This window comes from Austrofundulus limnaeus, unplaced genomic scaffold (genome assembly GCF_001266775.1).
Source record: "Austrofundulus limnaeus strain Quisiro unplaced genomic scaffold, Austrofundulus_limnaeus-1.0 Scaffold92, whole genome shotgun sequence".
Classification (NCBI taxonomy): domain Eukaryota; kingdom Metazoa; phylum Chordata; class Actinopteri; order Cyprinodontiformes; family Rivulidae; genus Austrofundulus; species Austrofundulus limnaeus.
The window spans coordinates 636,696-662,889 of record NW_013952494.1 but is presented as its reverse complement, the minus strand read 5'-3'; the positions used below and the strand labels follow the sequence as shown (position 1 = coordinate 662,889).

General features: G+C 40.3%; 1 protein-coding gene across 4 annotated transcripts in view; it reads left to right on the top strand.

The window, feature by feature from the left end:
* kiaa0825 (KIAA0825 ortholog) overlaps positions 1–26,194 on the top strand; it is a 142,995-nt gene that overhangs the window by 10,369 nt on the left and 106,432 nt on the right. For 2 of the 4 annotated variants that reach the window (XM_014012519.1, XM_014012523.1), the window contains exons 3-14: positions 1,734–1,902; positions 2,356–2,541; positions 2,717–2,902; positions 3,262–3,583; positions 16,043–16,210; positions 17,742–17,824; positions 17,978–18,223; positions 21,176–21,453; positions 21,565–21,715; positions 24,134–24,324; positions 24,690–24,896; positions 25,168–25,278. In XM_014012519.1, coding sequence (XP_013867973.1) covers positions 1,734–1,902; positions 2,356–2,541; positions 2,717–2,902; positions 3,262–3,583; positions 16,043–16,210; positions 17,742–17,824; positions 17,978–18,223; positions 21,176–21,453; positions 21,565–21,715; positions 24,134–24,324; positions 24,690–24,896; positions 25,168–25,278 — 2,298 coding nt within the window. The remainder of the gene's footprint in view (positions 1–1,733; positions 1,903–2,355; positions 2,542–2,716; positions 2,903–3,261; positions 3,584–16,042; positions 16,211–17,741; positions 17,825–17,977; positions 18,224–21,175; positions 21,454–21,564; positions 21,716–24,133; positions 24,325–24,689; positions 24,897–25,167; positions 25,279–26,194) is intronic. The other 2 variants (XM_014012520.1, XM_014012522.1) reach the window with 2 other exon arrangements.

Sequence of the window (26,194 nt, the reverse complement as noted above, 5' to 3'; positions counted from 1 at the left end):
CACACACACACACACACACACACACACACACACACACACACACACACACACAGGGAAGGGTTAAAACACATAGTAAAAACCTACTTCACTGGGAATGTTTGATTGCTCTGCATTTGTCTTGCAAAAAAAATTACCTCACATCAGATCACTCAAAACACACAAAAAGACCGCCTTTGTCTAATCAGGCTTTCTGTCAGTCGGCACAGCGGTGACAAGAGAGTAAAGTGCGATGCATCATCTGGTCCGCCTGAAGAAGAAGAGAAGAGTGACGGGAAAGTAGTTAACGTGAGGCAGAGCAATAACATTAGACAGTGTTCAGTCTAGAGGATAGCAACTTGTAACAGTCTATAACATTTTATCCCCTTGCGTTTTTCCCCTCTGAAATGGAAGTGTGTCAGCTTGAACGGTTGTTTAATGCGATGCCATTGCAAGACATCTGGATGTGTTCATGGCTCAGGAGCAAGCAGGAGGCAGTTTATAGACCTGCGGGATGGGGATGAGCTAACAGACAGGCATTTTGGCTTTGCATTGTATATACTAACACAGAAATTTTTACACATTTGGGAGTTGGTATGCAGCTAATTCATGTTGCGATTTTCTATTGATTATTTGTTTAACTCACTGATTAGTAATTAAGTCTAAAAGATGTTGTGACAAGTTCTCGTGGTTTCACAGATGCAATTAAATTCAACCTTCAAGAAAAATATATAATAAAAAAGAAACAAAAGCCATCTTTTATGGATTTCCCTAATTTTATTTCTCCATTGATTCATGTTCATTAAGCAATGGGTCACGTAATTAATCATCTCATATCCAGTGTCATGTTTTTCTATATACATTCATTTGTGGAGCCTTGTGCACATCTGCATCAGCCAATGCACAGCCACACGTGAACACAACAGCAGCCTAAACCATAGTTTAATTATGTAGGTATGCTGACTTACGCACACTCTCACACGATCACACACACTCTCAGACACCTTCCTCCATCCAAATATATATGCATTGATTTGCATGGAAATGACTAAACATGTCGAGCCCAAAGATGTCATTTCTAATCTGTCATATTAAAGAGGAAGCTGAAGAGCTGATGCCGTCTGTTAACATCAAAAGAATGGCGTTTGTGTATGTGTGTGTGTGTGTGTGTGTCAGGGGAACGAGTAAGACATGAGATAGCAAAAAGTGTGTATCTCAGATGCCTGCCGATGCCTGTAATGCCACTTCATACCAGATGCTTAGTGCACACTCTCACACTGATATATCGGTGTCTGTGTTCATTACTGTTGATGCTTCTATATCTGTCTTCTCGGAGTACAGTCGCTGAGTGAGTGGGAGGCAGAGCTGACTGTGATAATATGATGTGTGTGGATCTTCAACATAGTGTCTACATGTTTGTATAATGCCGTATCTTGTCTTTGCTCTGGCATGTTTGATTGATTGAGTTGGACTCCACACCGAGGACACTGTCTCACCAAATATTGACAGTGAGAAACAGGAGAGACGGTAGCCAGTAGTTAGTTTCATCCAGGCAATTGGTGTGAGCCACAAAGGTTTTTTTTATTAATTCTTTTTCCAAATGTCGTACTTTTCTGTTTTCAAAATAAAACACATGCTGAATATAGTCAAAGTCAAAAGCAATAGACACAATATATCATGCATCATCTTTCAAGTAACTTTCATTTTGTTTAAAGTTGAACTCTTTTTGTCTTTACCAGTGTTTCTCCTTTTCACAGTATTGAACAACAGCTGAAGGATCTCCAGTTCAAATCGGGGGAGTCTAGAACAGAATATCGTCCTCCAAGTCCCACAGAGGTTGTACGGTGGTTGAACATCAGAGCACAGAACAATAAGAAACCTGTGACCACCGGACACCAGGACCTTTTAAACTTCTTCAGAGCTCTGGTAAATTGTCAGGATGTTGACACATTTGTGATACTTTTAAAGTTTTTAAATGTTGCTAAATATTTTATTACAGACATTTGTGCTTAGCCAATGAACTGGGACATTTTCTTTTGCTGTTTTTAAGTAAGTGGTACGGATCACACCTTAAGCCAATTAAAAGCAGGCACATTCTTGGGCAGCACAACAATGGGCCTTTTGACAGCAAAAGTGCTTTTTTCAGTACAATGTGAGCGAGCCCCAAAATATATCGACAAACTTTTAAAACAAGTGTTTTATATTTGAGGTAAAATAACCATTTGTTATGTTTTAGAACTAAATATGTGAGCTGTGGTGCTCTCAAAATGTCTTCTTATCAACCGGCAATGCAGTACTGAATTACGAAATGTATCATATGTTGTAGTAATTTTCAACTTTCTTTAGTTACTCTGATATTTTTCTCTGTTGTTTCTTTAGCATCAGTACCTTCGGTCAGATGAAGAGGCAAAAGAAGAGGTGACACTTGAGCTACTGATGAACCTGTCCGCCCAGTGTGGCCTCTGCTTTCCCTGTACATCCTCTTCAGCTTCCTCTCTTCATCCTCAAACATCCAGCTCCTCTGTCCACATGTTACATACAGTCAGAGATGACTCCTCCTTAGAGGTAATTTGCTATATTGGATTTAGCTCAGTGTTGCCTTGTTAGTTTGACTGATATAATTTGTAACGTAGCTGCTAAATGCACTGAAATGAGGATTTAATTAGCTTCCTGTGTGTGCTTGTACATATACCTAAAATCATGGCATGTATACACTTTCACATTTAATTATTCCCCAAAGATTCAGGAGGTATGGGACGTTGTGTGTCTCCAGCTGCGGCGCTACCTGAAGGGCCGGCTGTCACTCCACAGCCCAGAACAGTCCGGAGCCCAACAAATTTCCACTCTAGCTATTCCGGAACGGGTCCACTGTCTTCAACAGTTGTCTTTTCTTTATCCTGAGTGTGACGTTCTCACAGATTACCAGGTATAGCAACATTAATGCAACAAAATAAATAAATAAATAAATAAATAAATAAATAAATAAAGTACCATTTCTTTAAAATTTTCTTTATTATTTGTAAATTATGTACTATAAACATGTATGCCTGTAAGTTTTGTAGCACAGTGGAAAGCTTTAAATAAATTAATTTTAATCAAAAAATAATAAAAATTATAATAATTCTAGCACAGTGAAGTAAATATTTGAAAATAGAAATCAGTGAACTCATGGACGGGTGTTGGTATTTCCTAAATTCTTAAATTACTATGCTACAGTAAATGAGCATATATTGCATGCTATTGATTTTACAGTGAAATCTATTTTACTTCTGTTTGTATTTCCAGGCCTTAAAATGCAAGTACGTGGTGAGTGTTCTCCACTCATGCTTGTCCTCCAGCCCAGGCGGTGAGACTGGCTTTGACAGAGTGGCGGCAGGTTTCTGCACCGCGGTCCCACATCTGACCCAAGCCCTCCGAGAAGACCTTCAGGTCCTTTCAAGTTTAACAGAGCCACACACACTCCTAGGTTTTCTGAATGTGGCTTACTTTGGTACCATGGCCCAAGAACTGGCATTGCAGATGGAGAGAGAGTTTGAAACAGCGAAGCGGGACAACACTGTTTGCGGCAAGATCAAAAAATATTCAGCCAGATCTCGAGCATCTGTAGGTGAGTCATTGTTTAAAAGTCTGATGAAGTGCATTCTCTTTTCTTGCACAATTTATTTCAAGTCCCCTGTTCACATCGTCATTTCTTCTTTTCACTTCTCTACTCTTGACTTATCCTCTTGGCTTTTATTGATACCCAATAAAAGCAATTTTTTCATTAATTTTGTTCTCTACTGCTGAGATCTAAGTTAAGATCTATGTAAACAACCCCTGTTCTCATTGTACATGCATTCTTTACTGCCCACTTTCCTGCTTGCCATGCTTTTCTTTATTAAAAAAAAGACAAAAAACCCCATAAAAATACAAATAAAAATAAAATCAGAGAGCTGTATTTCCACGGCCAAGACGTGTTTTTAAACTACTCGACCGTACTTGACACAAATTGCATCTGTGACTAAACTAAGCTGTGAGGTCCAAGGTCTGGCCATTATGTGTTTAAGTAAGAGTTAATTCACCTTGTTCATCTTTTTTCATCGGTGGATTTTGTTCCAGTACTTGTAGTTTAGGAGTCCTCTGTGTAAGAATTCAAACAATAAAAAAATGCAGCAAATAAATGTAACAGAAGCATTTTAATTCAACCTCATGACCTTACACCGAAGAGGGTAAATTGATTTATCTTTACCTCGCACAAAGTTTGGTATTGTTTGGTATATAACTGAGATCGAGAAAGTGCTGTTTAATGAATAAGAGCAAGGTTCAGCAATGTGTCGACCTTGTTTCACTGTGGCATGGTTTCTGTGAAAACAAAAGTGATACTTTTAATATTATTTTCTCTCTCTAATGCAGAGTGCGCCTCTGAGATGGAACATGTGGTTATGTTGTACTCTCACACTAGCAGACCCTTACACTCTATGTCACTTCTCATGCTTGATTTGCTCACATTGTTTTTGTTTGCTTCATATTGGCCTATTTACAACTCGCTGAGAGTAAAAACAATAACAACAACAAAAACAAAATAAGAATAAAAAGTGTGTGAGCCATTGTTTACTTTTTCAAAAATGGTACACATGCCAGCTTCCCCACGGAACAAGGAGAGGGGTGCTTTCTCATCTGCCATTCTTCGATAAATGCACCACCAGCCTTGCTTCTTTCTAACCCCCCTCCCCCCTCCATCTCTCCCCTTTTTCTTCCTATTTATTTCCCTCTCTGGTTTTTACTTCCCCTCTCCTTAAACGTGAGATGAGAGGAGGCAGCCAGGATAATTGGCCATGCGTCAGTTGGGTTGTTTGATCACGTAACGCGACTGAGGCTACACACCTACGTGCCGCTCAACAAACCGTCAAATGTAGCACCGGAGGCAGAACACGGCTCCAAAGGGAGCAAGGGACCCGTGCTGTGTAATGATGGTAAAATGGAGCAGTTTTGCCTGTGTTGCTTTTACTTATGTGTTTGTGTTTGTGTGTGTGTGTGTGTGTGCGTGCGTGCGTGCGTGCGTGCGTGCGTGCGTGCGTGCGTGCGTGCGTGCGTGTGTGTGTGTGTGTGTGTGTGTGTGTGTNGTGTGTGTGTGTGTGTGTGTGTGTGTGTGTGTGTGTGTGTGTGTGTGTGTTTGACTATCAGCTGCAACACAGCTACAACTGGGATTACATTTTTCTACTTTTCATGTTTTAAGTCTCCTCCAAAATAAAATAAATAAAAATAAATAAAAACCCTTAAGAACCCACATGCTCACTCCAAATGCCCGTAGCTCCAAAAGAGCCAGAGCTGGAACATTAATGCATAATCTGCTTTCACACTCTACTGTCTGTACACTGTATGCGACGCACATAATTGTCAAGACAATTATGACAGTGGCAAAAAAAAGTGATTCTCTTTTCGTAAGCCTCCAGTGGTTCCTTAGATCGCTCCCTTCCTCTCCTGCTGTGTTATTGTTTATTTCTGAAGTAAAGGCAGGCGGTAGGTATATTTTGATAAGAATCATGCCGGGGAGACTCTGCATGCTCCCAGGGGAGATGCGCTGTCTGTAGCATCAGCCACTGTCAAACCACTGAACCATTTAACAGCTTTCACAGCAAGATCTGCCTCCTCTTTTAACCCCACTGACTCAAAGGCAGGTCCTGACTTTGTACCTAGACAGATGTGGAACCCCCCCACCCCCACTCCCACGTCATCCTCATTACTTTTTCACCCTCCTCCTTTACTCCATCACCTCCATTTCCACATTTGTTCCCTTTTTTTCCCCATTTCTCTGTTCTTTTCCAAGTGCACTGGGGTGAACAGAGAGAGACCAGGAGTTGTCTGAGAGTTGGTCTGGAACAAAACAAGCTTTAGACTTTACCAGCACACCTCACTGAGTTTGAGGGTGGTGTGGGAAGGAGTAAGGGGGAGGGATTCAAGTTTTCTTGTCCTAAAGGCCAACAGAAATTCTCTAAAGTCCTTTTTGCAATACGTTTCCAAAACTATTTAGTCTTTTTGTGCCATTTTTTGAAAGTATAAATATGAAATGATACAAATAAAATCTGAATTGCATTTGAATAATTGAAACATTGTATTTTTCATGAAAATATACAAAAATAACATCAAATGTTAAAAGTGTACTGGTTGGAGAAGGGCATTCACCGCATCACCTTTTCTTTTTACTCTGTAAGAATGTGGGTGATGACAGTTGCTTTGGCTTTTTATGATGGCATGCTTTTTTTTAGTAATGTGTTTCTAAATTAAGCAATGGCTCTTCTAAAAAATAGTGTCTGAATAGCAGTATTTAATGATTCATTACAAGGATTTGTTGTTCATCGGCATTGATGCCCCCAATGTTGTGTCACAATGCACAACTCCACACGGTACTGGATTGTTGATTTTCTTTTAATGTGTGCACATAAGTCACATCATCACTCTCTTCTTTCTAACATTTCTGCTCCTGTGTTTGTGGATTAACTTTGTATTTGCATTTATTGATGCCGCAACCAACTGGTTTTACTCAAGGGTTTGCAGAAGAGTTCATGGCCTAACCTTCTTCCTTAGATTCTTCTTTTTCCCTCAGACCTTTCAATGCTTTTACATTTTGTAGAGGATCGGATCCACATGTACTTTTTCTGCAAATTATATGCTGACAAATCACCCAGTTTATTAAGGTTTTGTGCATTCAGACTTTACCAGAGTGAATCCATTTCTTTATTAATTATGAACATTGCATTTTCAAGCAAACTTCTTTTATTTTATGCTATTTAACTTTTTTGCTATATATGGAGTTGCATCTGATAACACAAATATTAGTGACCAGTTAAAAAGAATAGTTGGAATGATCGTAGACAAGTAAATTGTAAAGACTAATACAGCCAAAAGCATTTGCATTGGACATTGATAAGTGCTTTACCATTATTCGTCATTTTGATGCTGAACTGTGTGGCTGTACGTGGTGTGAGCATGTGCTATGTGTTTATGTCTTAAAGTTTATCTTGTGTGTGTATATTTGTGTGTGCACTAATTGCAGGCTTATACAGAAAACTGAGATCAAGAGTCCTTTAATATGTTCCTTTTAAAAATGCATCATTAAATTTCCATATGACATCAGTAATTTGCATTTGTATGCACAGTAGGTCCCTCTTTTTGTAGGACATCAAAAACCTTCATTCCGACTTCCTCTGTGCACACACTTACAATTTATTCCCCAACAATCGGCCACAGGGGTGAAGTCGAGGTTGAGGATTTCTGCTCAGACACTTTGCAACACTATTTCGATAGCTCTTATTTAAATTCCAGCTTCACTAATTTCCCCATATGACGATGTCATACAGATAAAAAAAGGATTTAGTTAGGACTTGTATTGCAAGCACATTCGCCACCACTGCACCTTCCTCCTCGCCCTTTTCAGACTCTTTGAACTCTTTGCTTAGAGACAGCACCGCAGCCTATTCAGCAGGGAGAGAGGTTCTGTAGCGACGCAAGATAGTTATGCTTAGGTACTGACTGGCATTGGAGATGCTTGTGGGGATTGAGGCTACTTGGGAATGGCGTTTGTTAATATTTAATAAGAGCAGCTCCTCACTAGATCATATCTCTGCCTGAGTTTATACACACTGTCAGCCAGGGATGTGCACCCGCATACTGCCATATGATTAAGGTCTGAAGGTGTTTGTGTGTCACTGTGAATATGCTGGGACAGCTTGCACACCTTATGGATGGATTTTTTTAATGCAACTCTTTTACTGTCCTTGTAGGTGATTAAATAAGTTACTTACCACATAGAGCTAGTTTTGTTTACTAATCACAATGAGATATGCTGTATCATTTCTCTCTGCTCTTGTTTATGGGTGTGTCTTTGTCGGAAATCATCTTCTCTAAATCACGGCTCCTGTGAAATCTCAGGAAAGATTACGTTTCACAGCCCTTGAGAATGTGTATTATGTGTTTCATTTACCCCCCCCCCCCCAATATCCTCTGAGTGGTCACAATGGCTTTTGTGTATCACTCTTGAGCAGCTCAAGGATATGAACATTTTCCTGGCACCTTCTATTGAGAAAACAGACAAAAAAAAGGATGGCTTATTGTAAGGAGGCTGCACTCTGTGATGAAGAGTCAGTGTGATTTGCTAGGGGCTTGAAAACAATAATGTGAACAAGGGCACTAAACAAGTGGGATTTAATGAAATGCTCCTATCATGACGATACATTCTTCCATTTTCTTTATACAGGCCACTTAGTTCAAGTATGTAGAGAAGCCCTGAAAAATATTAATCCATAGTTCACTGGCACTGTAATGTTCACAATAAGAACTACAAACAAAATAAACCCACTTAAGGGTAGAAAAAATGTTTTATTGAAGATAAACATTAGCCTTCCCACCCTGTCACCACCTGGAACATCATCATCACAACTACACATCCTTCCTGGCAAAGAAACTTAATTGAGACATCAAATATTTCTACTTTCTCCTTCTGTGAAGGCCAAGTTGCCCCTGCTGAGCCCTGGTTGGACAGCACCCAGGGAAAGAAGCACAGGAGACAAGCATTTGGCTGGTTGTGTGTGAGTGTGTTTAACTGTGCGTGCATGTGTCCTGCTGTATATTGGGTAAGCACAGCAGGAGTCCTCCCATAATAAGGCTGTCTGGGTGAGCAGTGGGCTGCAACTGACGAAAAAGGACCCAAGCTGTCACAGGGCCTAGCAGGAGGTCCACGGTGGCTCCGAGCCTCCTTTCACCCATGCAAACTGGTCCACAGTCAGATGTACCTCAAGGCATCCACATGACCCTGATCAACACTTAGATGAAACACAAGAAGGGATAGGGAGAAAGCAAATACATGCAACAAATTGAAAAATAAAGAGTAATAGGAAAGTGTAACAATTAAGAAAAAGTAAAACACCACATTAAGAATGAAGCAGTTCACAAATACACCTATTAGCGTTTGTGTTAGATAGGAAAGGACAAATCCAGTTTGCTATGGACATCCATGTACATTGATACATTTTGTATTGATGTGGAAAACTAGGAAAACATCACACTGGCTGGCCATCTCAGAACAGTTACCGGTATGCTGAATCATCAACAGTTTGGGCTTTTATTAACTCCTCAATAGGATTAGTTCTCACTCTATTAGAATAGAATATTCTGTATTGTCATTGCTCAAGCCTGTACAACAACAGAAACAATATATACATTGACTATGCAGAGACAAAACCAATAATATAGTAGTTATATTACTTGGGTGTTTGGCTGATGTTCAGAATCTGGATGGCCCATGGGAATAAACTGTTTTTGAGTCTGTTGGTGTGGCTCTAAATACTCCTGTACCTTCTGCCAGAGGGCAGCAGGCTGAGCAGGTGGTGACCAGGATGGAGGTGATCTTTAAAGATCCTCTTTGCCCTGGAGAGACAACGGCTGCTTGCAATATTGGTGAGAGAGGGAGAGGACAACCAGTTATTTTCTCAGCAGTCCCCTGCAGCCTCTTCTTGTTAGCAGTGGTGGTGTCAGCATACCACACAATGATGGTGTTTCCAAGCATGCTCTCTATGGTGGAGCAATAGAAGTTTACCAACAGCTTAGTCTCCAAGTTGTTTCATCTGAGTACTCTCAGGAAGTGGAGTCGCTGATGGGCCTTCTCAACCACAGCTATGGTGTTGACCAGCCAAGATAGGTTTGCTGAGATGTAGGTCACCAATAATTTGAAGTGGGGGACCCTCTTCACGCTGTTGCTATTGATGTAGAGTGGTGCAGGGGCAGTCTTGCTCTTCCTGTAGTCTATGACCATCTCCTTGGTTTTTAGTGTGTTGAATGACAAGTTGTTTCTGACACACCCCAATGCCAACTGCTGCTCCTCATCGCTGCATGCCAACTTGTCTCCAGTTATAATTCTCACCAAATTAGTTCCATCTGCATATTTTATGATGGTATTGGTGGAGTGAGAGGTGGTGCAATCATGTGCCAGTGCTGAGCGTGAGGATGGAGGAGCTGGGTGCACCAATCCTTACGGACTGAGGACAATTTGTAAGGAAGTCCCTAATCCAGGCAGAAGTGGTGGGAGGGGAATCTACGGCAGCCAGTTTGCCCACCATGACGTTGGGACAGATGGTATTAAAGGCCAAGCTAAAATCAACAAAGACCATTCTGGCCTAGGACTCACAGAGTTGTAGGTGGGTCAGAGCAGTGTGGAGGGCAGTGGAGATAGCATCAGCAGTGGATTTGTTAGCTCTCTATGTGTATTGATGAGGATCAAAGGAATGGAGGAGACAGTCCTTAATGTGCTGTGCCACCAGTCTCTCAAAACATTTGGCGATCTTTGGAGTCAGTGCTATAGGCATGTAGTCTTTAAGGTTTTTGGGACAGGGACTATAGTTGCCAACTTGAGGCAAGGTGGTACAGTTGCTTGTGCCATGGAGAGTCTAAATACTTTTGTAAATGCCCCTGAGAGCTCAGAGGCACAAGCCTTCAGTACGCTGCCAGGGATTCCATCCAGGCCTGTAGCCTTCCTCACATTCACAGACCTGAGCACAGATCTCACTTGATGTTCTTCAATAGTGAAAGGGCTTGTGTGATGTGGGGACAGAGGCAATGTGGTTGTATAAGGTGAGGTTGACTCAAAGCTGGTAAATAATGTAATTCCTCAGCCAGTGAGGCTTCTACAGTGACGGTCACAAGGGGGTTATAATTGATGAGCTGTTTTAGGAAATTCCCACACCTGAAGTGGATTGTTGTCAACCAGATGATCCTCTACCCTCCTTTTGTAGGCTGTATTGGCAGCTTTGATTCCTCTCCTCACGTCTGCTCTGGCTGCACTGTACTGGACCTAGTCACCTGACCTGAAGGCTGCTTTCAGGAGTGCCTGGACTTTGCTGGTCATCAAGGGCTTCCAGTTTGGGTAAATCCAGATGTTCTTGTCCACAACCCTGTCCATGCAGAACCTGACATAGAATAGGTCGGAGTCAGCGAAACCCTGGAAGTCCTGCTGTTCAAATATCCTATAATCAGTGTTTGCAAAGCAGTGTTTCTGCTGGGAGAGGTCAGCCTTCGGTCGGGATTTTATACATTGTTTTCCTCCTGAAAGGAGTATATGCAGGGATGAGGAGCAGGAAAAAGATGGGATGAGGAGCAGAGAAAGATGGTCAGACAGAGCCAGATGCTCTCAGGTTGGAGTAGACCCAGTCCAGCATGTTTGTCCCTCTGGTGGCTGAACATACTGTGAATATTTTTGGGCACAGACCTTGAGCATGCTTGGCTAAAATCTCCAGTGACAATATGAACTCTATCAGGCTAGATTTGCTGCAGTCTGCTGACCATGTTGTGTAGATATTTGAGAGCTAAGCTAATGTTGGCATCTGGGATATAGACAGAGGTGATGATTACCATTGTTAGCACTCTGGGCAGATAAAAATGTCTACAAGCAACAGACATTGCTTTGATATTTGAAGAGCCATGTGTGTTTATTATCTTGTTGTTTGTGTACCAGTCATGAATATACTGTATACACACAGTTTTTTTGTATTAACAGTCCAGTTCAGAAAAAAAAAATCTAAAAATCAACAGAAATTTTTGCTTTAATTTCCTAATTTTGTTTTGCCAACCATGTCAACTCTATTTCATAGATCAGTGTTTCCCAAGGTTGGGGTTAGGACCCAAAGTGGGGTCCCGAAAAATCAAGGTGGGGTCCTGAAAAGATTTTTGGAATTAATGACATTTTTGCCTTAGTAGTTACAAAGGAGTGAGGTTAATGTATTTAAAATGGATAAATGTAGTATAAAAATATTGTTACTATTACTATTGTTTAGTTGACCTGATACAAATGTTTATCATCCAAAAATAGTTGGGGGCACTTGTCTCTGCTACTGTTATTTTGTGGGTCAAAAGCTGAAAAGTTTGGGAACCACTGCACTTTGGTTCTCAAAGTTGGGCTTGGAATGGGTCATGAAGTACCCTGGATAATCTCCAGAAATCAATTTAAAGGGTAATAAAGTAATTGCTGATGTAATATTTTCCCTATAACTATTACAAAAACACAAAATAAGTATAAATAAGTATTTATATTTGTGTACAAGCTGTTTAGATTGTCAAAAAGCCTGTGTTTTTAGGGTTATTAACAAAGTTTGTGTACTCAGACCAGTAATATTTGGGGTCACAAGTTTTTGCCATGGATATTTTGTGGGTCACAAGAGAAAAAGTTTGGGAACCACTGTCATAGATTACAATGAGAGTCAATCAAGTTGTCTTGACAAGTGTTGAGGAATAACACTGCGCATGTGAAAGGAAGCTGCATAAATTATGTTGTAGCTCCAAGAGGTATGGAATTGTGAAAAAAAGCTGTTGTTTGTTAAAAAAATACAGTTTCAGACTACCACAATAATGACTCAATAAGGTTTTAAAAAGCATTGTGTAAAAAATACATATTTTTCTTTGTTTAAAATACAATATTTTGTTGGCCTGCTCTTAACCCTTATTACAATCTGAAACACTTCCTCAACATAGGAACTTATACACCCATACTGTATTTTGCATCAAATCTTAATGAGTTGACTGGAGTTTTCGTGCTAATATGACCTTAGCTTTCTGATTTGTAGAGTGATACCATTGTTTTACAGAGTCCTGCAATTATCTGGTCCAAAACTCAGGTGTTTTCACATACGTTAAAAATGATGATTGAACAATTGACTCTTGTAGAAACAGATGTTTTGCTTTCAAATTGTACTTTGTGCAAAATGTGAGTAATCATCACACACAATGTACTAACGCTGCCTGTTTTTCAAAAATTCTTCTATCCATATTCTTTTCACTGTGATGTAGTCAAATAGTTACAAGACCTGTAGAGGGAATAGTTTCTAAGCCTTATAAATACATATATTTTAGTGTGTAACCACATGATAAACAGATGTAAACTGTCACTTAGATACAATCATTTACATTACCAAACTAAAAACAAAACAAAACCAAAAAAAAAAAGAAGGAAAGAAGGGGAAAAATGAGGAACAGAGGATGAGAGCGTGTGAGATTCTCTGCTGGAGAGAAATTAAATCACTGGCCAAATTATTGCGTGATTGCTCATTCCCCAAAGACTTGGGCATCATTTGCTAGAAAGTGTCTAATAATTGGTTTTCGGCCATGTCAGACACATGCAATTCCCTCTACTAATGGCTCTGTTAGGAAGAACTAGGCCTCCTGGGTCAGAAAAGAACAGAAAATAGCCAGATGGCAAAAATGCACCCTACACTCTTGTTCTTTTGTAAATGAAGGAACAAGAGAGGTAAAAAACGACATGAAGAAGGGAAGAGATGGCAAGAAGGAGCAAGTGCGTATGCGAGCGGAGAGGAAATGAAGTGGCAATAAGTGCAGCCAAAGGGGAAATGCTCTTCACCATGAGTTTAATACATCAGACTGGGGATTTGGCAGCCCGCCACACAGCAATTGTTTACCTTTTTGCTCACTGGCTGCATCTGTTCTGTTTTGTAAACGGCACTAAACTATTCGCCCGTAAACACCGGAATCAATAACAACTGCTGAGGGAATTCCCCTACCCCGCCCCTCCTTCTCTTCATCATGTTCTCATCCCTAACCACCACCCCTTTTCCTTCTCCTAGATTTCCTTCTTTCTCTCTTTTCTCTCTATTCCCTGCCAGTCAAGTGTGTGTGATGTGTGTATGTGCATGTGTGTGTGTGTGTATTAGATAGAGAGTGCTGTAGAGCTGGTGGAACCCCAGAGACAAGAAGACAAATGGCTCGCCGAAAATACCTGCTTTGTATCTTTTTTTTCTCTCTTTTTTTTTTGTTGTGCTGCTGTTGTCATTATGAAAAGCTACAAGCTAAGGTGTGAAAATTTTAAACTTTTAAATTTAATATTTTCATTCTTTGTACATTTCCAAGACATATGTCATTGGACATATGACTTTCACTTTAGGGACTTTTGATGAGATGACTACTGCTGTAACATTGATCACAGTAATATGACTTGAGATTTTTTTCTTTTACATTTTAAGAACATCTTTATACTTTAATATCATGTGGAGGTTCTCTTACATAAACATATACTTTTTGCCCTACTCTCGGCATGAGCTCCTCCCTTATTGATTCTCCGTACATTGACCTTCATTTGAACTCTCCTGCCCGTTAGTGCCCCCCTCCCCATTCTGCTCTGCAAGACATGCTATGTACTTTGCTATATGACACACCTGGGTGCTTTTAAGCACACCCTCTCCATCAAGTGGCTATGGGAGCCTCCATTTGGTCTTACTGTTGTGACAAAGGTATAATGAGGTTTAGATGGCTATGTACTAGACTTCAATGGCTGTAGGCCTATTTGGCTTGGGAGATGACTATAAATACCTATCTAGCTCATGGGACCGAGCCCAATGAAAGACAATGCTCAGCACTGCTAAACATCAAGGTCGTGAGCCACTATTTAGAGTTGACTTAGTGAGCAAGTGAAACTGTCGCAGGGTCACAGGTTGATGGAATGAGTGGAATGAATGGTGGGAGAGGAGAGAGGCTGGAAAAGGTGATGCTCCAGATGAAGTGGTCGGTAATAGTTGTGCTCAGATGAGCACCCCCAGAGACAGCAGGGATTGGGGGCAGGAGGGTTGTAGTGAAAGCTTTTACTGAATCAAGTGGTTATCTCCCAAACGTGTCCCTTTTCATTGGGTAGATCAGGTTACTTTTGAATTGTTGGCCATTTACACCCCAACCCCACCCCCTTCTCTGCTTTAAGCATCCGATTTTCCGGTGACTTCAGTAACAGACAAGACTGCTGGTGCGTGTGTGAACGAGCTGGCTTGGGAACAAGACATACTCTTGGGTGTCAGAAAGGTCACTGTGCACACATCCCAATATGATGGTAGTCTCCACAGCCCAGACTCCCATTGGAACCCATTACAGAAAAGCTGCAGTCTCATGCAGCTTAATTACATGCAAACACGAATACAAATACACACTCATTTAAACACCTCAAACAATTACACAGCTATGCACCTGCAGTTTCACACGTTCTTTTACACACATGCACACACTGTTGCATTTAAACCCATAAAACTGCAGACAAAAACAATCTTGAGGTTAGAATATTTTTTATGGTGACCACATCATCTGGTTGCAATGTTGACAATTATCTTGCAAGACTGACATGTGCAAATGAGTGTAGAAGTGTCATCTACAAATCGAGTTATTCATAATGACCCACATTACACGCACATAAACATATGTACACACACCCCAGACACAAATGCACAAAAAAACCTCAGTGAGTCATTCTCATTAGTGCTCATATAAACATACACAAGTGCCCAGACACAACACGCTGAATCAAACCTCATGCATGATTAAATCAGATGTCCTTGGGGACATTGTTGTTGTCATATTGTCAGATTTTGTTTAACAATATAGCAAAATTACATTAGGATCCAGAGGCAATAATGTCCCCATTATTGGAAAAAGACCCCCCTCTTTTTTCCATCTCAGCGCTCAATCATCTATGTGTTTTCAGAGTCAGGGCTAATACTGCGCTCATCCATTCCCAAATGCCTTTGCAGTTGAGAAGCTCATTTAAGCAGACCCACAAAAGTATTTGTGCATGTGTCTCAGCGTATGGCAACACATCTCCCAGCCGCCCATTCTCCAGCTTAATGCGGAACATCCCCTGGGTGATGGCTTTGGCAGCCTCCAAAATGGGAAATCCATATTTGCCGAGGTCATCGGCGGGTTAGGGGAAAAAAAAAAGTTTTCTGCAAAGAGGGAAGGTTGTGCATGTGTGACTTCTAGAGGAACAAAGTTTTGCATATTTTTCCACTGTTGCTTTGTTTGTACTGTGTATTGGGAAAACATGAATGGGTCGATATTTACAAGTGGTGTCATGCGCAGCAAGAGTTCTGAGGGGGGTGTTTGCTAATGAGTGCCTGTTGGCAGGAAGGTTTGGAAGAAAAGTTAAAAAGGGTTGTTTACTTCTTTTTCTGAACACTAAACTGTGCTGCATCTCTGTGAGTTATACATCTGCTGTCTAATGCAATGTTTCTTTTATCTCCTTTTCTCCACCCCCCCCCCCACCCCCCCTGCACAGCACCAATGGAGCTTCCCCTGCAAGGTAGGAGCTTCAATTTGACCTCCCACCAGCTGAGGGCGTTAAACCAGCTGGGTTGTATCCTGCTGAGGTTTGAAGGTGATGCAAAGGAACTCGTTACTAACATGTCCTTTATAAAGTGTACAGAGGATGCTCCTCGTATAAAAGGTACAGTTTATTTATTTACCCCCCCCCCCCCAAATATACACATTTACTTAATTTGGAGAAATTAAAAACAGATAGACATAAAAACATTTATATGATTGTGACTTTATCCAGTTTTCAGGTTTCCTAAATCTAAAGCTACATCATTACTTGTCTGCTTCTAAGCAGCCTCACATACACACACAACCTTACACACACCATTGCTGATTCTAGCATAAAGTCTGTGTTGTGTCTGAAAAATGTGTTTATTAGTTTGGAATTATCTTGGGTATTACATAAGCCGTTAGTATCCTTCTCCTCTTTCCCCTTTGAACTGCCACTGCAGCGATGTTAAATGAAAGCTTTTGGTGCATGGAATAATTTCCATAAAGGTTACATTTACAAAAACAAGACTTGCGGAAAGGCTCAATTTACAGAGAGGTAAACAGGCTTTAAAGGGCAGTTATCCAAATCATTAATTCCAGGCAATCAAACGACTTAATTACCAGAAATTCATCAGATGGGCTTAAAGGTCAAAAAGTGATGTGCTCGCTTCTTCCTTCTTCTTCCATTGCGTGCGGTCTTGTTCTGCTAAATTGCCTCGCCTGGGGTCTTACACTTTGCTTTCTGATTAGGAAACTATGGCCTTGATGTTCATGCTTTTTAATTGAAACCAACTCAGAATCTTGCACACTTGCATTCTTGGCACTTTCATACCATCTTTCCATACATTCACACAATTATCCCTCACAGACTTACTAAATATATAGTTGCAACAATTAAGGTTCAAATCAAATCAAAACTCTAAATTTTGGGGTTTTAGCCTTCAGAACTAAAGCAATAAAGCATTCATAATCATGCCTAAACCTGCAGTTTCTTAAATAAACTGTTTCTTCATAATGAACTGATCCTTAAAAATTGTCATTTGAAAATTCTAACTTTTAGAGGAAAAATACCTATGTTTACAACCTGAAATCAAAAGCTCTTCTGTTTTCTGTCACATATATAACCATTCAAAACAAGTGTATTCTGTTTATGTTTTTTAACTCTCTTGTTGTATTCATTAATTAAAACTTAAAGTTACATATGATGAACGTAACTTTGTGTCTTCAAGGGACATATCAGTTATTGGGTTGGCAACCACCAACTGAATGTACCATCATGTCCTTGAATTGTCAGTCCTATTCATTCTTTGGTTGTTTCTCATTTCTTCAAAAATCCAACTTTGGCCACAGGGTAAATCTTAATCTCAAGGCTTCAAAACAGTAATCCATGGAAACCAATAGGGTGCATCTTTGTGCATATATCATACACACAGCTTCATATTAGGTAGTTGAGGAAATAGGTAACAAATAAACATAATGAACATAATTAATATATATTTATCCACAACAAATTGTAGATCATACAACTCAATTTAGATCAGAATTTCCCTTTTTTGCTGTTTGATTAAGAAAATACCGATATAATATAGATGTAAACATAGCATTTTTATTTTATTTTTAGATTATTATATATTTTTCTGTTTTTTTTTTTTTTTTGCTTCATTGTTTAGGCATCTTGAAAAAGAGTAAAGAGGATTCAAACATGAAAACAGATGACAAGAAACCCACCTCAGGCAGACGTCACACTTTACAGGTGAGACTTTGCAGGTGTCCCTTAAAACTGTCATTCAGTCTCATAATCACCTTTTACAAAGTGGCCAACTAAATAGCAGCAGCAAAATGGAAGAAGTATTCCTCTAGCATTGGATATAATTGGGTCTGTTGTCTTATTATTTTTGCTTTGCAGGAACAGAGTCTAGAGTTTAACTGGAGGTCGGCGTTTAGTGACCTGGTCCCCCACATGGAGCATTGTGTCAAAGTGGTGCTGGATGAAGCTTGTGCCAAGAACCTACAGCAAGAAGAGGCCTTACATTCTTCTGGACACACCGCAGTCAGCCTGAGTCCCATCACTGAGTTTTCTGTCAACAAACATCTTAAAGAAGACTCCTTATGTAACTTCTCAGAGAGAGAGTCTCCCAAAATGATAGCCAAGGTACCGTCTATTTGCTCTTTAAACAATCTTTATTGGAACATCTCAATATGTAATTTCTAAGAGTTTGATTTTTTTAGTAGAAAATCTTGCAATGTTTGAACAAAAAGTGATTTCTAGGATTTTTTTTCTGTAGCTCTCCTTGTTTTTATTTTCAAGCCCATCTGTTGCTTTGCTGACCTTTGCACATCAAAGACAAACACGTACTGCAACCCTGTGTACATATAGCCTCTGAATAAGATCTGAGCTTGTTACTCCTCCTCTTGTGCATGAGCTTGTTTTCACTTGCACAGTGGAGTCCCTGTCTCCTTCATCCTTCTTTATTACTGTCTGAGTGAACAATGCAGGTTTACACACAACACCAAGACCCAGGGAGATTAATGCTTTTTGTCACCCCAGTACAAAGCTCCTGCTGTAATAGAGAGCCCAAATAATTTGGGCCTGACACTGTTGACACCCCGAATCAGAAAGGGCCTTGGGAAGAGTCATCAGTGTTACTTGAAGGGGAGGGTTCCAGGGACAAAAGAGAGACAGGAAGAAACCAAGAAGCAGTATGGCTGATATTATGAAGGTTAGATGATGTGTAGAGAAAAGTTTTCAATGGAGGAAATGGAGGATATAGGGTGTTCTGATGATAGAGGGATGCATCACAATGGCAGAAGTGGCTAGGGTAGCAAAGCAGGATAAAGAAGGGATAGCTTCAGCAAAAGGATGAGAGGAGAGGTCCTGGGAAATGGTGGGGAGAGGTGAAGTAGACACTTGGGATTGACTTTTCTCAGGGAGAAGACCAGTGTGTGATGTGAAACCAGGCTTAGTATCTAACTCCACAAAAGGATCTGCAGTGTTTGGGGCCGGATAGCCACCTACTTACTGGCACTATATCTCTTTAGACTCTTTTTATTTTCATTTCTTTCCCGTTTCTGTAATACTGAGCAAATTGCAAGGATTGCCACTAGCTTTTCAAAAGTTTCTCTAACTTATATTCCTTCTTTCAGCCCCTTTTTTCCCCAGTGTTCTCCTCCACGCTGAGCACTATAGTTACTGCCTCACCTATTTCCTACCCTCCTCCTTCCTCCCTTTTTATCCTCTTCAATCCTTTTCACGCCGTCAGAATTTGTATCTCTAATTGCAAACTAGTGTCAGAATTTATCTGCGCTCAGGAACTGTGCTGTGTACTTACGTGTAGGTCAGCGCTTCAACGATGTGAGCCTTTCAGGTAAAAGGTTATACTTGCATGCATTTACATTCAGAAACACTGAGCCGGAGACAGTCAAGATGAGACTGTAAAATATATTGTGCACATATATATTTTCCCCCACCCTGTTCTCTCTGGCACATGTCCTAGAAAGCAGAGAGCAAAAAAAACTTTTACTGTATGCAGGTTTAAAATATTGCCAGTTGAATGACATTATGTGCGATCAATATTTCACAACTTTATATTCATGATTTTATACCTCAGTGCTTACTTTTTTATGTCAACTCACTTGACGGTTAATGTTACCATACCTATGCTATGACATTTCTCATCCCAAAGAGTTATTTGACCACTTTTACCAGTCAGACAAATGAGTAGCAAATAGCACCTATTCAATAACTGGAATTTGACCCACAAACATTGTTTCTGGGTTCAAACTGAACTGAAGTGCTCATCTGTGTCTCCTCCACATTCTGAGCACACAAACAGACCTACCTGGCTCTTAAAAACTTTATACACTCTGTTTCACCTTGCTACAACAGCTCTGGTGGGATTCCAGACTTTGATCATGGCTGGTTAAGGTTTCAGCCTGTCTTCAGCAGGATACATGTTCGTGATTGTTTTTGTCTGTATGTGTTGTACATGTAATGCTTTTGTTGGTCCTCTTCACGACCCCAGCGTTTCTGAGTAGGTCTGCTTTTTCTCTTTCTAATCTAAGTTCCTGGTGACAACACACAACCAAATATATTTATATATATTTATATATATAATCTCTCCAAATCTGTATTGTTTCAAGGCTACTTTCAAAGTTTTCGCAGACAAAAGTCTGTAAAGAGGATGTAAGCTTCCTTTTTTACCTGAAGCTTGTGATTGTGCATAAGTCATTTAGTGTAGAAATTATGCTGTTTAAAGCATTGGTGTAAAGTAAATTTATTGCAAGCATTTATTTTGTATTTCTCACAGAAAATCTAAAATGTCTCATAACATTCTTATTTCTCATCACTAGCTTTAAACAACTGTTGCACATTCAGAGATCTGTGAAACAGCATCACCCTGTCTCTGTCACTTTGACATAAACATTTGTATTAATTTGAAATACAACTTTTAAAACCTGCACACCTCCTATATGTCCAGGTGCACATACAGTAGAACTGGACACACACACAAACACACGCACGCACGCACACACGCACGCACGCACGCACGCACACACACACACACACAACTACTTTGAGAGTCCAGATCAGCCAGACTCCCTGGCAGTGGAGAGGGAAAGCTGTAGAAATTGCTGTCCCTGTAGGCCCATGTCTGCGACAAACGTGAATAAGTCTTGTTTATTGCTCTGGCAGTTTATAAAATCAGCTGTTGGTCTTTTATAGTGCTGAAGTAGTTCTCTTTCCTTGTCACCTTTTCCTGACCTCTTTCCTACTTCTTGCTGTGCCTATCTCACTACCTCCTTTGTGCTGTAAGATTGTTTTTTTTTATAAATGTGAGTATTGTGAAAAGCACTGTTCTAGAATAACCCCGCCATCCTGATGTCTCCCTAAAGTTTTTTGTTGAGGCCTTGTCTTCAGACATCTGGATTCTCCTCTTGCACTGATTTGTGTTTGCTTTTCAGTTTGCACAATGTTAAAAACACTGCAAAAACTTTTTGCATATATATTGAGATCTTTTTCTGATGATTCATTTTCTCAGCTGACATATTTTACATCTGGTATTGATAGCATGCTGTTTCATCTTTGCCTTCTGTCTCTCCACAGTTCTGTGGAGCAATTCTGAATGAGCTCGAAGCCTTACTACCCCTGGCAGTAGCCTGCAGGAACAGCTCCCTCCTGGGGGTGCGATCAAGTTTTGTGGAGGCTTGTGGCAGAGCAGGGTTTGCCATGTTGGGCCGATTGCAAGCGAGGGCCCTGGAGGTACCATCCTCTGCACCCCTGAAAAACTTGCCTGCTCTGCTTTCTACTTGCATTTATGTACACCAGCGACTGAAGTATTACAACGTCAGGCTGAAGGAGTCGGATGAAAGTTCAGCTAAAATGTAAGAAGGAGGCCTATGCATGCGTTTGTTGATCGTTGGTTGGTTCATGTGTAAGCGTTTACTTTGTGCATGTACTATTTTTTTCAAATTTATTTCCATTTTTGTGTCAAGACCCCTGACTCTACTGCCCCTCCAAAAGTACCAAGAAACAGTTGAGGCCTTAAGAGACCAACTGAGTAGCTATTGTGTCCAGGTTTGCGTCACCTGCATTCTCCAGGATGCAGAGAGTCATGACTGGACTGACCCCAAACCCTTCTATGAGGTAAAGTGTCTACATGTTTTCAGAATTCATAGTCTGATTAACATCTTTCAATCCAAAACATGCCACATCATTCCAAGCTGTTATCTGTTTAGAAATGTGCCTTTATACACTTTTCTGTATTGAGTTGTATTAAGTGAGGTCTGTTTGAATGTTTTTTGTTTACAGTTAAATCACAGAGATAATCGGATCTTGTATTAGAGGATTTTTTTCTTTTGTAGACTTTGACAAACTCTAAGAATTAAACTCTTGAGCTTTCATGCTTCTTCATTTCATTCCCACAATACACCTTACACCCCCCACCCCCCACCACCCCCCACACACACACCTTCTATCTGAGCGTTAAACTCTGAGCTTCCTGAGAACATCTGTGGCTTCGATGTTGCCCTGGGGGCTCCTGGGATTCGGATGTCTGAAATCTGAAGTCTACACTGGGACTGTCTGGAAACAGCATAGCGCCCATGGAACTCTACTGCCTTTATGCCCTAAACCAATCTAAACCTTGCCTCCTCATTTTTCTTTATCCCGATCACCCCCCTCCTTTGTTCTGTCCTTCTTCTCTGGGTCACTGGTGTCAGACAGGCCTGCTGTGTGCAGGTGTGTGCTTTTGTTCAACCACCCCTGACTGCATCTGTACAAATTACACGTAAGATGGTGTGCACAAGAATCACAGGTTTTGGATTTCATTTGATGTGTAAATGTATGTGCAGTCTCTTAAAATTAATATTTTAATGTGTGCCATAAATGCATGCCTCAGGTTTTCATCTCTTAGATTCTCTTTCACATCTCAGTTATCTTCAGAGCATTTTATTATTTTAGGTGTCTGTAGTCAAACTGACATATACATTGTTATTGGCAGAAAAAGTGTTAAGCATGTTAGAGTGAAATTACAGCATGTGAGGTCATTCAAGTTGGTCAGTTTTAAATATAGCTTTGGCTTACATTTGTGTACATTTGTGTATTTATTTAAATAGCCTACTTAACTAAATAACTTGCATGAGTTCAAATGCAAAAAATAAATAAATAAATAAATTAATTAATTAAAAATAAGAAATCTCACATTCAAAGTCCAACAAAATGTGTGCATTTGTTTGACATTTTTTTAAAGTGAAACTTATGTTTCAAAATGATCATTGTCAGTCTCCATTACGTTTTAAAATTTTGAGCAGATTAGGACTGAAATGTTAACAACACACTCAACCAAATTTAGGACAGTGACAGGCACACTCTGTGTGTATGAAGTGATGCTGTTGTTTGTCTTGCAGAAAGAGGTCTGGCCTTGTCTGAAAAAAAAGGGGAAAAATGAGAATTTTGAAAAAGATGTCACTCATGGTACTATTTAGTACATCTCTTTAAAATTCCAGCATATTACTCTGCATTCACAATATCTTCATGCAGATACAAGTCACTCATGCTCAGATCACTGTTGTTAAAGCAGCTGTTTTTTTCTCATGTAAAACCCAATACCCCTTTGTACTAAACGCAGCTGAAATATTGACTCATCTGTTCACAGCACGTCTGTTGTTTTTGCTGTGTGTCTTAGATCACGACATTTCTGTTCATTACTGTTTTGTTCTCCTTGAATGATAAAGTTGGAGATGTAGTTTGCTTGGATTCAATGTACTCGCTTTCTTTAGCTCATAGAAACCACAGTCAGAAAATTGCAGGCAAACCTTAAAACTTAATTCTTGTCATTTTTCCCACTGATGGCCAATACCCAAACAAGAAAAGAAAGAAAGAAAACACAAGATAGGTAGACTAAAACTGGAGAAAAAGGAGAGGTGTTAATGAGCTGAAGACAGGTGGAAGTTGGGGTTTTGCTTTGGATGACTCAGTATCCCTGCCACACTTTCCATCAGCTTATTGCTGGAGGCTAAATTCAGTACGTCATGGCTGGGGGAGTATAGAGCTGGAAAACTGAATGCATCTTTCTATACTGTACATTTCTGACAAAAATGCAGCAATATTGACCCATCTTCACCAATCCTCATGTTTCTTTTTTAAGTCTTGTTTTTTCAAACTTTATTTATAAAAAAAGATTTCTCCTCCATCTCACTCTCTGTATGTGTGCAAGTGTGTGTCTGGCATAGCACAGTTTTCATGACTTTGTGACTTTAATGCAGCTTAAAATCCCCATCGGAGAAGATACCCAGGTGCAGAGTGCAGGTGGCATGACACTAAGACAACCTGGTAGTGATGGCGATGACAGACCCCCCCCCCCCCCCCCCCCCCCTCTCTCTCTCTCTCTCTCTCTCTCTGGCTTTACTTTCTCTTCATTTTCCCCCTCTTACTGTCTTCTTCAATATTTATCTATTTGGGGGTTTTATCTTCACTCTCAGTGGTTCCATCATAACATATCTGCATTTGCAATCCTCTTCTCTCCCATCAACCATTTTTTCCTTTTTTTTTTTAACCCCACAGGGAGAGCGGTGTTCCTTCTCACTGCAGATGTGGTTTTACTTCCTGTGTGGGCTCCGTGGTGACCTGTGGGCAGTCCTTCCTGCAGAGTTGGCCAAGGATGTGCTTGGACAGGTGCTGACAGAGACTTTACAGCTGCTGGTGCAAAGATATGCCAGGGTCTGTGCCTCGTACAAGAGACACCTGCAAATCAGGTATTTTATCAGGTGTTGTACGGACTCTACGTGAAAATAAATGTGTTAGGTTATAAAACAATAATATATCATTTGCAATGCGTTCACATGGCTACTTTAGTGCTTCATGAGTTTTGTTTCAGTCCTTGTACTGTATGTCCCTGATGGAGATTTATATTAGACGGAAGCTCTGTTGATCGGATGAAAAATAGTGTAGATAATTCTTACCCAGTGTAGGGAAAGAAATGATAGATGCTCAATTAAAATCAATAAGTGAATGTTATATAGAAACTGTTTTGTTTTTAGTAAAATCCAACACTAAGCTTTCATATTTTTATGTTTTAATTTTCCCTCTCACTTTTTATGTTTGCCATGTTTTGTTGAAGGTTCGACATCACATCAGTGCTGCTTTACGTGGAGCACCTTCTGTGGAGTGTGTGTGACAGTCCTGAGGCCTTGATGCTGGTCAACCCATCTTCAGAGATTGCCATTATAGCTGGCATATCTGACTGGCCATATCAAATCCACAGTTTGTGTGACCAACTCCTGACCATCCTCATATTTGTCACAGCACCGTTGTCTTTACTGTATAGGTTGGTATTTTTTTAAAATTATTTTATTGAACTTTACATTAAAAAAAAAACACCTGCGTTCTGGGAACCAAGCCATCATAGCTGTAGTGGACTACAACTTGCAACAAGATAAGAAAAAAGAAAGGTATTAAAAAGCAAGTAGAAAATGAGCTCAAAGGAATGCATTCCTTTTTTATTAGTTCATTTTTAGAAGTGTTTTTCAATGAATAATTTGGTGCAAATTGCGAATGTGTATTTTGAAGCTCCTAAGTGTGATTTTTAATTCCTCCAGGACATTTATGATTAACACTTCGAAGAAGTCTACATCACAGCAGCCTGAGCACCCCGTTGTACGCTGGTTAAATGCCATTAACTCTGACCTCTACACAGAACAGGCCATACGGTATGTAAAATACACCCATCGTGCCATCTGTCACCCATCATACAGTGGGCACACATAAAGCTTTTACGACGACTAGCAAAGGCACATGCACATAGTGTGCTACATCAGCTCCTCCAGTCAATAGAGAGCCATGTGGCGCAGTGTGTTAAACTACACCTGCATCCTGCATGGAAAGATATACAACCTGCTGCTCAGGCTTCAAACTAAAGTTGCAGAGTTTAACAGCCACAGACGGAAGGTGAATGAAGAAAAACAGCTGAACTGTACCTCTGACACGGAGCTAAAGTTGATAGAGTTGTGGGAGCTTTCACACAGGAGGAATCAACATACTACACAAAGGACAGTACGCCCTTTTGTCACCACCTTCCTCCCCTCTTGTTCTTCTCATGACCTCAAACGCAATATAAGCATACGCTGGTGACCAGCACCTGTTGTGGTATGTGCGGTCAATCACTCTTGCCTCACACTTTTCTCCACCCTCTCCTTTTCTCAAACCTCTTCCAGCCAGAGCTGCACAAATCAAAGGAACACATACGTTCCTTTTGAGAATTAAATAACTAAAACGTGTTTAATTTTATGGTTTTTATTTTAAACATCTGGTTCTCCATCTTGCTTTGATGCGTGGCACCAGGGTCCTTTAAAAAGCCAAAAGCCAAAGCCAGGCCACAACGGTAATTCACAAATCTTTCCTCGGCCCATTAAAAGTGTAAATGTTATTTAAGGTACCTTTCAAATCCCTAGAGATAAACAAAAAAAAACTTTTCTAACATTCAAATTTAACAAACATTTGATGTTTTTCCTGCATTTTTGTTTTTGTGCTGTCATGCTTTGAGTTGTCTGTTTGCCTTTGCACTTTAGAGTGTGTGTGTGTGTGTGTGTGTGTGTGTGTGTGTGTGTGTGTGTGTGTGTGTGTGTG